At 32.3% G+C, this 12,977-nt stretch overlaps 1 protein-coding gene across 1 annotated transcript; it reads left to right on the top strand.

The window, feature by feature from the left end:
- Positions 1-3,034: 3,034 nt before the first annotated feature.
- On the top strand, positions 3,035-6,162 carry LOC124840851 (wall-associated receptor kinase 5-like). The gene is made up of 3 exons (XM_047316980.2): positions 3,035-4,094; positions 4,396-4,566; positions 4,704-6,162. Exons 1-3 carry the CDS (start codon positions 3,170-3,172, stop codon positions 5,906-5,908), a joined length of 2,301 nt encoding a protein of 766 aa, XP_047172936.2. The 5' UTR covers positions 3,035-3,169; the 3' UTR covers positions 5,909-6,162.
- Positions 6,163-12,977: the final 6,815 nt, after the last annotated feature.

Raw genomic sequence — 12,977 nt, forward strand, 5'->3', positions numbered from 1 at the left:
GAATACCACACTTGATATCTGAAAAATTCACAAATTGAGAAACTGCAAATTCAAAGTTACATGCTTATTATATAATTTGAGACTAAAATAAATGTCATGTTTACCAATGCAAACATGTCTTTACCAATGAGTTTATTAACATAAAACTTGTCTGTGGGCTAAAGTCCTACTCAATTAGACTCATTATCTTAATGATAAAACTATTCCTGTGGGTAAATTAAGAAATATAATTTAATATTTTATCCTAATTAATCATATAAATATGAAAAAATTCCTGTGGGTAGATTTTATCATATTAAATATAATTATTTACAACTAAGGTTTCTCATGTAACAAAATTTTATATACAATTTTAATTGATTAAAGATGTTGTGACTACTCTTTAATTTATTAAAACTATATTACTACTAAAACATTAATAATATATAAATATTTACATAAAATTCATAATATGCAAATATAGTAATAATAATGTATATTTTAGTTGCACGTATAACAACAAATATATACATACAAATAATATCCAAAAAATATACATAATTATCAATCAAACACACACATATATATATATATATAAAACAGGTTATGTTTGCTTATCATAATAAAACATATTATATATTATATGTTAAAATAATAATAATAATAATAATAATAATAATAATATTTAAACATGAAAGCACCAATGCAATAACATTTAATGTTTGCGTGAAAAAGAATAAAGCTGCAATTATCATGTGCGTGGCAGAGGCTTAATTCTCATGTGCGTGGTGGTGCAACACGCAAAAACGAGAGAAAAAGAAAATATAAGGTTCAAAGACAAAGTTGTAGTTACGACGCGCATAAACCCTTTCTCTATCTTTAAAGACTCAGTTCTCCACCACGAAAATTCAACAGACCCTTCTTCATTCCCTTCATCAAGCAACAACACAAGTTCAAGAATGGCCACAAACAGGGACGAATCGCTGCAGAAATTGGTGAAGAAGCACAGTCATAGAAAATAGTCGCTCATCTACAGGTTAATCCCAGGATGCTATGGGAAATCCTACAAACTCTGATGAACAACCAGATATCACCGCAGGTCAAACATCATATTATCATGCCGGGGAAGACGATTCAAAAGACAAGAAGGAAAAAATTAAACAGAAACGGTTCATCGTTAATCTGGGAATCCTAAAGAGGCTAATTTTATTGGTTTTTAAAAAATAAAAGCTTCGTTTAAGATTACAAGAAATTATTACAAGAAATTGTAATCAGATTTTACGTTAATTTGAGAATTTTGTTTGGATTAAATGAATCAAAATAATAATTCCGTAAATCTAAAAATCCAAATCAACGAAAACATGCAAGGTAGAGGAATAAACTTGCTCTTATACCAAATGATAAAATAGCAGAGTATAAAATTGACCTAAACATGTTATATTAACATCACATTAACACATTCAGATCAAAAACAGCGGAAGCAAAATGAAAGACCTCCTGCCATTGCAATTTTGTAAATCCAAACATAGACAGTTTTGTTTTCTAAAGCTTAACTCACTCAAATTCGATGGTCCATTCTCTTATATAAAGTCTGCTCCATAACCTCTATGCAGTTAAAAAGATAAAAATAATGGCTTAATAGACCACTTTATGTTCCTTAAAAATAAAAACTAAAAATACTATAATATTTATTTTATATTTAAAAATAATGCTAACATAAATCAGTTGAAGAAGGTGCGAGAGGAGTAGTAATTGGGACTGCAAAGAAAGGAACAGAGGGTTCAGAGAGAAACATTTTGTATAGTTTAGAGAAACTGAGAAACTGGAAAATATGAGACAGTAGGGGACACAACGAGATTTAAGTGCCCCAAGAATCACACTCTGATGTTTGGTTTGTCACCATGTCCGATAGTTGCTTCATTTAGCAAAGATTTGAACTTTGCTTTTTTTTTTTTAATTATTTTAGTGAGTTTTGTGGTTGTGACACCTATAAAAGTTCCATCTGTGTTCCCTTCAATTGGATATATACATATACTATAAATATAAATACTACTAATTATAGATATGTAAAAACATAATTTTCTCTGCTTATATACAAAAGTCGTACATTCAAACTGATTTCTCTTTTTAGCCGTTTTTTTATATAACAGAAAAATATGTTTTTTAATGTTTTTTTCATTTATTAGCTTAATTAATTTTTAAAAATCTCATAAATTTTGATATCTTTAATTTAGTTGGAATTGATTCATTATTTTATGAACATGAGTAGCAATTGGTATTTCTTAGTGCCAACATGGGGTGTATGTCAAGGTGAAGAATAAAATTTGAAATCGGATATCATTATCATTTTGGAAGTAGATGAAATTGAATTTCATAAATATTGTAAATGAGTTCGGAAAGTGAGTAATTGTATATAAATGTCAAGAAGGTAGTAGTTATTTATTAAGGCTACGCACTTATGTGATCTCTGTCTGATTCATGCATGCACTTTTTAGTCTCATTTAACAAAACACGATTTAGTTCGATTTAGTTGTTTCAGAAATGGTCATAATAAAACAGATATAGACATATACTTCATTTTATTTATGGAGATAAAATTATATTTTGATGTATGAACTTTTCACTCAACTTTAGAAAAAAGTATCCTTTATAATTATACATAGAAGGAAAACTTCTTCCTTTAAAAATCGCCTGTAATATATTAAAATATATTTGTGGAATTTTGCTTAAATTATACCATTTTGATAAAAGATATTGGGAAGGATTCTGCCAGAAGTAGTTGAGTTGAGATTAGTACATAGGTAAACATCCGACATCTAATATTTATTTCCTCTATTTCTATGACAAAATATCCTATTCAATGTATTTATTATTCATAGAGAAAAAGTCGTTTTGGTTGATCTTTCAACAAGCTGCTTGCTCTCCACTCATAATTCCTTCGTTCGTAGATGATAATCAATCAATAGTTGACCCCGAGTCTTCACTTCCCTTCCATATTATTTAAAAAAAATAAAAAATATTGTTTCATGATTTGACAACGTTGAATGCATTGTTGGGAAGATCATTGGAAGGGGCAACTGAAGCTTATCATTGACCCCAAGTCTTTCTGAATCATTCATTGCATATACTTAGTAAATGATAGGAGCACACACTCATGATTAGATCAAGCTGAAAGAAAAACAAGGTGCAGATGAGTGTCAATTCAAATCATCTGCTACTTGTTGTGCTCCTGATTGCAGCGGTAGCAGCAGCTAAAACTATACCTATGTCAAAGCCAAACTGCCCATCAAAGTGTGGCAACGTTACCATTCCCTTTCCCTTTGGCCTCACAAACCCCTGTTCTCTCAACACCTCATTTCTCATCACTTGCAACCATTCCATTCCATTCCTCAATTCTAATGTTACCACTCCATTCTTCAGATCTAATGTTACCACTCCATTCTTCAATACTATTAGAAAGGTGAAGGTGCTGGACATATCACTCGACGGCCAACTTCACGTTTCATTGCCAGTTGCCACAAGTTGTGTCAATAACAAGAATGGTGAATCAGACAAGCATTCCTTTTTCTTCAGCTTATACACACCTTTTCACCTGTCATCTCGGCAAAACAAGTTAACTGTATTGGGCGCTTACACGGCAGGAGTAGTATATGATGGCTATTTAGGATTCTGGAGAACATACGATCCCACTTATTGCGTGTCCTTCTACAGCATTTACAAGATGGACGAGTCATGCTCCGGCACTTTCTGTTGCGAGACTCCAATTCAACATAGGCTATCGGAATTCTACTATTCTTGTGGTGCAAATATCTTCGACTATAACTCAACCGATGAGGCATTTCAGTCCTACCCATGTGCTTATACATTTCTGGTTAAGGAGGGAGCCTACAATTTCTCCATGACAGATTTCATCAATTTTAACACAAGCAACAGCTTTCCCGTGGTTGTGGATTGGGCAGTGGGGAACACGTGCCTAGATGCTCAGAAGAATGCTTCAAGCTATGCGTGTAAGTCAAACTACAGTGAATGTCACAATGCAACGGAGGGACCTGGTTACCATTGTAAATGCTTCACTGGTTTTCGGGGAAATCCTTACCTATCTGATGGTTGTCAAGGTCTCTATATTCTCCTTCTTTTAACATAACTCATTTTTAATGTTTATCAATTTTATAAAACTACCTTTATCAGTTACTTCAAATTTGATGCACACAATATTAAAGCACTGTTACATTCATTATTTATTTTAGGATGAAATTTAAATACCAAACTTGTTGAGTTAAAACATCACATATTGTGAAACTGGTATATATGTTAATTATTTCGTATTTAGTATTGTTAACAAGTGTACAAATTAATGGAAACTATACACAAATTGTGAACATTTTTTTCTTTAAAAGTCGTTAATTATCTTTCCAGATGTTGATGAATGTGTTGAGGAATCCCATGACTGTGTAAAGGAGAGATCAACATGCAGTAACAGCCCAGGGAGCTACAGTTGTTCTTGTCTAAAGGGATACGAAGGAGATGGAAAAAATAATGGAAGCGGATGTGTTATCAGAAGTAACCGCAAAATCATAATTGCTTTAAGTAAGTATTCTTTTGTTTATCAAAACATTATATTCTGCACTCCAGAACACGATTAACTAGCTTTACTATTACAATATAATATTCCTGAAAGAAATTTCACTGCTATAAAATACCATATTAATATAAACGATGATCAGGTGTGACTGGAAGTATATTGGCATTTGTGGGGGGAACCTTATACGTGTACTGTGCATTAAAGAAAAGCAAACTCAACAGACTTAAAGAACATTTTTTTCAACTAAACGGTGGTCTGCTATTACAACAACAGTTAAACAGGTACAGTGGATCAAATGAATTGACAAAAATATTTAATGTGAAAGAACTAAAAGAGGCCACCAACAATTTCAATGAAGAGATGGTCTTAGGCGAAGGTGGGGAGGGAACAGTTTACAAAGGAATATTACCTGACAATAGAATTGTAGCAATAAAAAAGTCGAGAATTAGTAATCCAAACCAAATTGAGCATTTCATCAATGAGGTGATTCTTCTTTGTCAAATCAACCATAGAAATGTGGTGAAACTCTTGGGATGTTGTTTAGAGACAGAGGTTCCCTTACTTGTTTATGAATTTGTTCCCAATGGAACTGTCTATGAGCATCTCCACGATCAAAGCAAATCTTTAAGACTTACATGGAAAAGAAGATTACAAATAGCAATTGAAACTGCTGGGGCCTTGGCGTACTTGCATTCTGCTACCCATGCACCAATCGTACATAGAGATGTGAAAACTTCAAACATACTACTTGATCACAATCTCACTACAAAGGTTTCTGATTTTGGAGCTTCAAAGATTATTCCTCTTGATCGAACTCAGTTAACCACTTTGGTGTTGGGGACACTAGGGTATCTTGACCCAGAATACTTCCACTCAAGCCAGTTAACAGAGAAAAGTGATGTCTATAGTTTTGGAGTTGTCCTAGCCGAACTACTAACAGGAGAGAAGGCACTCTCTTTTGAAAGGCCAGAGCCTCACAGAAACCTAGCGATTCACTTCCATTCTTCAATGAATGAGGGTCAATTACTTGACATTGTCGATGGCCGCATAATAAACGAGGCAAATGTTGAGCAACTAATGGATGTTGCAAATATTGCAAGCCATTGTTTGAGGTTGAAGGGGGAGGAAAGACCCACCATGAGAGAAGTGGCAATGGAACTTGAAGGGATCAACATTGTGGAGAAGCGCCAATGGGAAAAAGTCAACTTGTCATCAGAGGAGACTGAAACTCTTCTCAAAGCAACACCATCATCTTCTTTTAGTGTTGATGGTGTTAATAGAAGAAGCATGCATTCTGGCTCTGATATTTTAAACCGATTGTCCTCCTCCTTAACTAGTGGAAGATGATTAGCTGATATTATTATAATAATTCACAAGACCGTCGTTATTCAAGACTAGATTCAGAGTAATGGATGTTATGTATTATATGTTGTATTTTTTTTATTGCACAATGTGTCATTATTTTTATTATTAAATGTTGTGTACTATTGATAGACTTTTTAGTTAATTCATTAGGATTATGTGCGGAGTTGGTGAATTGTCTCTCAAGTTATATTGGTTTTACAATTAATATTCAAGTGGAAACTGTGGTTGAGATGAAATGTAGCGTGAAATATCATATGCTTTTCTCTTAAAAGTTATCACTAATATTTAATTAATTTTGTCAAGAATTATTAAGAGGAGTTGATGAGTGTTTTCTCAAGATATATTGGTTTTACTTTACAATAAAGGTAAAATTATGCCATGTTCTTGAAGATAAATAAGGTTTGTCAAAGTTGTTGTTTGTAGGCTCATTAGGTGGTTTGTGTGTGCATGTGCATGTGCGTGGAAGTGGACATGTGTGGGTCCATATACTAATTATATGAGTATAATAAAAAAAATTAGATGAATCACTTCATATAATGATTAACGAGTCTAAGTATACACTAAATACATGAGTATAACATGAAATATTAAACGAGTTAGTCGTTGCACTAATCAGACAAATTTAATAATAAACAATAGATTAGTATATCCATACAATCACTAGATAAGCATAGATGAATCATTTCGCACATTGATTAGATGTGTTTACGAATACCATTAGAAAAATTTATCCATGCACATAGCAACAAACACTAGACGAGTTTATCCGTACATTGATAAAATGAACTTGACAATATACATTGTGCAAGTCTGTCCATACATAACTGTCCAACATGTTTGTCCATTCAATGATTAATCAAGTCCTCCAATACACATTAAATGAGTTTGTACATATATTGATTAGATGACTTTGTCCATGCAATAATTAAATGAGTCTAACAATAGACTATAAATGAGTATTTTTATACACTAATTTAACAAGTCTAGTATACATTAGATAAGTCTCTCTATACACAGATTAGACGAGTTTATTAACACATATTAAATGAGTTTGTCCGCTTACTAATTATATGAGTCTTGAAATAACCATACATGTTATACGAGTATATTCATACACTGATTAAACAAGCCTAGCAATGCATATTAGACGAATTTATTAATGTATTGAATAGAAAATCTAACAATATACATTAGATGAGCCTTTTCATACATTGATTACACAAATATAGCATAAAAGTTACATAAGTCTAACGATAGAGAAATGAGATTGTCCATATACTAATTAGATAAGTATAACAAAAAGTATTACAAAAATCATTTCATATGTTGATTAAAGGTCTATAACAAAAATTATTAGATAAGTCTAGGAATACATTGATTAGATGAGTAAAACAAAAAACATTATACGAGTTTATCAATGTATTTAATATTCGAGTCTAACAATACATTATACATAAATCATTCATATATTGATTACACGACTATAGTAATATACATTAGACAAGTCTTTTTACACACAAATTAGACTTTTAATGCAGATAAATCACTCTATTAATACACATTGGACAAGTCTTTTAATGCAATAATTAAATGAATATTGCAATACATATTAAACAAGTTTTTTCATACACTGATTACATGAGTATAACAAAAGACATTAGATGTCTATCCATGCATCGATTAGACGAGTATAGAAAAATACATTAGAGGAGTCATTCCATACATTGAATGAGTCTAAGAATACACATTGGACGAGTATGTCCATACACTAATCCGACGAGTCTTACAACACACATTAAACGAGTTTGTCTATACACTGATTATATGAGTATAACTATATACATTAGACGAGTCTATTAATACACATTAGATGACTTTATCAATTATTTGATTAAACCGGTCTTACAATATATATTATATTGGTCCGTTTATATTCGATTAAATAAGTAAAACAATACACGTTAAACGAGTTTATCCATATACTAATTAGACGAATCTAATAACACATACTAAATGAGTTTGCCAATGCACTAATTAGACAAGTCTAGCAATATAAATTAGTTGTGTTTATTCATACACTGATTTGTATTTTTAGTGAGTTTACCTTACATGTTTTTACACACCCTTATATTTTTAGACAATCTACTCTATAATTTACAAATGTTTATCCTATGATTTTTACAATGTCTACTATTCATATTTTTACAAATATATTGATATTTTAAACTTATAAATCATTTTTCAAGTTGATTTTACTTAAAACTTAATTATAAACTTAAAAATATTTATTATTATTTTCTTAGCATTTAATCTCTTATAATAAACACATAAATAAACTCCAACCCATGGGTAGGTCTAAATTTAAAACTATTTTCCTCATAAAAAATTTGATGCACAAATAAAATACGTCAATGTAAACCTATGTGAAACACGACTCTCGTGATTATATTTCAAATTAATTTCAAAAGCTGTCTATACAAAATGTCAAAAGACAAAAAAAAAAAAAAAAACAAAATTCTATCCTATTAAGTTCATATTGCTTTGCATTTGGTTTGGTAGTGATAAAAAAAATAAGAGATTTCCAAAAAAGGGTTAGAATTAATAAAAGGAAAACATACTAGTTTTACGGTTCATCAAACTAAAACTAATTTTCTCTTCTATTTCTTCACATAAACTATTACTTTTTATCTTATAAAACATTGTCGATGTGTTCTTTCTAACCGAAGTCCCTTTACGTCTTCCTAGTGTGGTTTATATAACATTATTAACTGAGTTCTTATATATACAAAAGAGAAATAATACTGACATACTTTTACACTTATTTAACACTTATAAAAATATGAAATTTTGTATTTTTTCAAGAAAGAAGAGAAGAAAAAATAAATAAGGATAGTGTCAAATAAATGTAAAAATTTTACATGTTTCAAAGAATTATTTTTCTATACAAAATAGAGTTATGAATGTTATGCAGATATAAAAAAAACTAAATTAAAAATATATTAGGTACAGTTGAATCAACAAAATAATATTATTAAATCAAGAGTTGGTGAAACAAAATGTTGAGAAATTCAATCGATAATATTTTATAGAATTAAATATGTTTTTTGGATTTTAAATTTTAATATGTTTTGATATTTAAATTTTAAAAAAATATTTTTTCTTAATTTAATAATATCTTTTAAAACATTTTAAATTGATATTCAAATTCATATATGTAACAACCCAGAAAATAGAGTATTAGAGTTGATAGGTGTTTTAAAATAATGAGATCGAATATTTTATTTTAAAATAAGCCGATAATATAAATAAAATTTCTTAAACTCGTCTCATTAATAAAACAAAGTTCATCTCTCTAAAACTCTTTCTCTTTTCTTCCTCTCACTTCTCTCTAAGCTTTCTCATCTCTTGATCATTTGTTTAATGATCAGGAAGTTCCTAGGAGATCACAAATGAATTATCTCCACTTCTATCCGAATAAAATTTGTCATAGAACATGTAAGTTTCGACTTATTTTTCTCTTTTTTTTTTCTTAGTATGAAATTAGAAGAAGCGAACTGTTGTTGCATGTGTAATCTTGCTTCTTCTACTTGTTCCTGGATAGTCTAAGGTCTTAAGAATTCTTTCCGCTTTCAATTTAGTGTTTCGTAGGTGTTTGTAGAATTTCCTTGTATTTTAAGCAATTGGGACACGTTCTTAGAGCTTGATAGTTTCTTATGAGGTAAGGGGAGCTAATTCTTCTTCCATGTAAATTTTATAATGTATGAATTATTGCGTTTAGGATGTGTAGTTGTTGATATTGGATGTTTATGATTGAAATGCTAATAATGTGAATTGCTGTTATTGAATAAGAGAATTTGATCACATGATGATTGTTAATGCCGAATGATTATGTGTGAAACTCTAAATGTATGAAGGATTATGTTCTGGAGATGTTTAGTGATGTTGAAATTGGTTAAAGATGGATGAGAATGGAACTAAATGGTGTAGTAGGTGTTTTTGGCTCAAATATGAGGTTTTGGTGTGTGAGTTTTTGAACTAAGAGTTAAAATGAATTGATTCAGTTCTAGAGAATGTTTAAAGGTAAAATTAAGACTTGTTAGAGTGACTAATTAGTTGAAATCCAGTCAAGACAGTGTTAGTAGTATTTTTGTTAATGTTTTAGATTGGTTTTAAGTGCATTTTTGGGGATTTAAAGTAGTGAGATTTTGAGTTATAGGTTATGAGTCACATTGGTCAGTTCAGAGGTTATTGGTAAGTCATTTATGACTTGTTAGAGTCCCTAAGCTACTTAAAAATGAGCTAGAACATGTAGATTTCAATTTTGATCTCTAAGTTGAGATTTTAGTTGTGTGTGAGTGGATACATTGTTGTAAACAGTTGATTATTGGTTTAATATAGGTTATACGTTGTTAGTTTAGGTCTAAAATAGTCCATAATCTAATCTAGGAGTGTTACAAATTAGTAAAACTGATTAGAAGTGGTAATGGGTGGTCTAGAAGTGCTAATTTTGCAGTTTTTACTCTTGTACAATTATGTAGTCTAGTTGGGTGAGCAGAATTGGCTAGTTGGGTGAGCTAGCTCACTTAGCTTAGGGAGCTTATTGTTTTGGCTCTAGTTGGGCAAGCAGAATTGGCTAATTGGGCGAGCCAATTCGTTTAGCTTGGGAAGCTTGTTGTTTTGGCTCTAACTGGGCGAACAAAATTGGCTACTTTGGCGAGTTTTTTTTTTTTTGGGGGGGGGGGGTTTGGCAGAAAGTTGCAGTGGTTGAGCGAGTCAGTTCGCTCAGCTTGGGAAGCTTACTATTTTGCCTCTAGCTAGGCGAGTGGGTTTGTTTTCTTAAGTATTTTTGAATCCTTTTACCTATGTGTATGGTTTTAAAAGATATATTGGTTTGTTGTATGATATGTAGAAATGTTTATAAGTTATGTTTGAATGAAATGAGATGTATAAGAGTCCTAAGGAGGATTCTTTAAAGTTGTTTCAAAGTGTTGATTAGAAGGAATACAGGGAGATCAGTCTTATGGGTTATCCTATCACTCTAATGGTCTTTCATTCTCAAGTAGAGAAGATTGACGTATGTGATGAGAGTAACAGGAGGTCTTAGTTTAGGTGCTTCCAGTATGGCCCACGACGCAGTATAGACTAATCTTGTGTGGGTGGTAAAGTGAAACACATTAACAATGACTTTGCAAAGTAGTACAGGCCACCACAAGTCCACAACCTGCCATAGCTCGACATTCATTCTAAGTTTGGACAGTTATAGGTCATTGTATGTTAAGATGTTTGGGTTGGATTAAATTATATAAGATTCTTATATGAAATGCTTTAAACTTAGGATGTATTGCTTTTGTATCTAGCTTACCCTTTTCTTTGTGATTTTGTTGTATGTTTCTTTTGTTTCTTCCTTGGCTGTGATTATCCGGTGGGTGTGAGTAGATGGTGATGATATTTCTCTAGAGCAGGCTCTTGATGGAGGGACTGTGGATGCTTAGTTCTCTTTTAGTTTTATTCTTGTAAATAGTTTTAGTTATAGATGATTTGTATATATAAAGTCTCTATTATGGTTACTTATATAATTGTAATAACTTTATATTTTTGTTTGTCGACTGATCTATCTTATTGAAAATTTTGATGACTATTTTATAGTATTTAAACTATATTTTGGGATATTACAATTTTTGTATCAGAGTAGTTCTTTCCTTAGAATCTTGTAGGTTATGAGTGTACTATGCTTATGTTGTGTACTCATGGTTATGTCTAGTTAGAATTTCAGTTTCTTTGAGTTAACTGATGGTTTTTCTCTATATGAGCAAAAGATGGCACCTAGGCCTCATCCTCCTCCACCCACAAATCACGATGCTCCAGATCTTATGAGGATGATTGAATCCTGTATGATGTTTTATTCATCAAAACACGGTGGCCTTGCAATAGTTAGAAGCTGTTACGTGTGAGCTAAGACATCGCAGAGGCAATATGTTAAGTTGATGAGCAGTGGTAGAGCTGCAACTATACCTTCCTCTTCTTCTTACACTCAGTCTCAAGAGTAAAGTCTTGAGAGTTTCCTACAACATCACCTAACCAAGTTTAATGGCAAAGTTAGTCCATATGAGATGGATTAGTGGTTTCCTGATATGGAGAGAATCCATAATGACAAGTGGTGCCCAGAGGAGAATAGGTTGACCTACACCGAGTACTTGCTGACTGGTGAGGCTAGCCATTGGTGGAGCAGCATGAGATCTTTACTTGAGGGCAGTGGTACCCAAATTTCTTAGGGTTTTTCAATAAGAAGTTTTATATTAAGTACTTTCCTGAAGTTAGTAAAGGAAGTGGAGTTTTTGCAGCTGGTGTAGGGTAGTATGTTAGTTTTTGAGTATGCTAATCGGTTTAAACATCTTATCTGTTTTCACATGTTGACCATGGATGAGGAGTGACAATGTAGGAAGTTTGAGAATGGTTTGAGGGGTGATATTAAGTTGTTGGTTGTCGGCTTGTGCATAAAGAAGTTTCCCACCTTAGCTAAGAGAGCACGAGTGCTTGAGAAAACCAATAAAGAGGTGGAGAGTCAGTCGTTGAGGGTTGATGGGCCATCTGGGTCCAGGAGTAGTTTCAGTACTAGGAGGACACCTTACTTTAGGCTTCTTTCTCATGGGTCTAGGAGTTTCTCTTCTCAGCAACCAGTTCAATCAGGCTAGTCAAGCTAGTCGCGGAGCTTGAGATGTTATCTTTGTGGAGTTCTCCATATACTTCTGTCTGCATGTCCTTAGAGAGCAGGATTCAGGAGGTGCAACAACTGCAGAAGGGAAGGACATTATGAGAGAGATTGTCCTTTGACTAGGAGGGTAGGTTCACAGGCACAATAGTTAGGGTAGTCTCATTAGAGGAGGGGTGTCAGACCTTAGGCATCGAGTCGTGTATATGCGTTATCAGGGGCAGAGGCAACTAGTTTAGGTAACCTTATCATTAGTAGTTGTTTGTTGCATGGTAGGAGTTGTTGTGTTCTGTTTGATTTTGGAGTGACACACTTCTTTGTGTTAGAGGCTTGTGTGCTTGA

This window comes from Vigna umbellata, chromosome 2 (assembly GCF_029865625.1).
Source record: "Vigna umbellata cultivar VRB3 chromosome 2, Vumbellata_1.0, whole genome shotgun sequence".
Classification (NCBI taxonomy): Eukaryota; Viridiplantae; Streptophyta; class Magnoliopsida; order Fabales; family Fabaceae; genus Vigna; species Vigna umbellata.

Bases quoted from the DNA above. Each gene is read 5' to 3' on its own strand.
- LOC124840851 (XM_047316980.2), top strand. From the start codon at position 3,170: ATGAGTGTCAATTCAAATCATCTGCTACTTGTTGTGCTCCTGATTGCA. The intron at 4,095-4,395 runs GTCTCTATATTC...TTATCTTTCCAG, and splicing joins CCTATCTGATGGTTGTCAAG to ATGTTGATGAATGTGTTGAG. The intron at 4,567-4,703 runs GTAAGTATTCTT...AACGATGATCAG, and splicing joins CAAAATCATAATTGCTTTAA to GTGTGACTGGAAGTATATTG.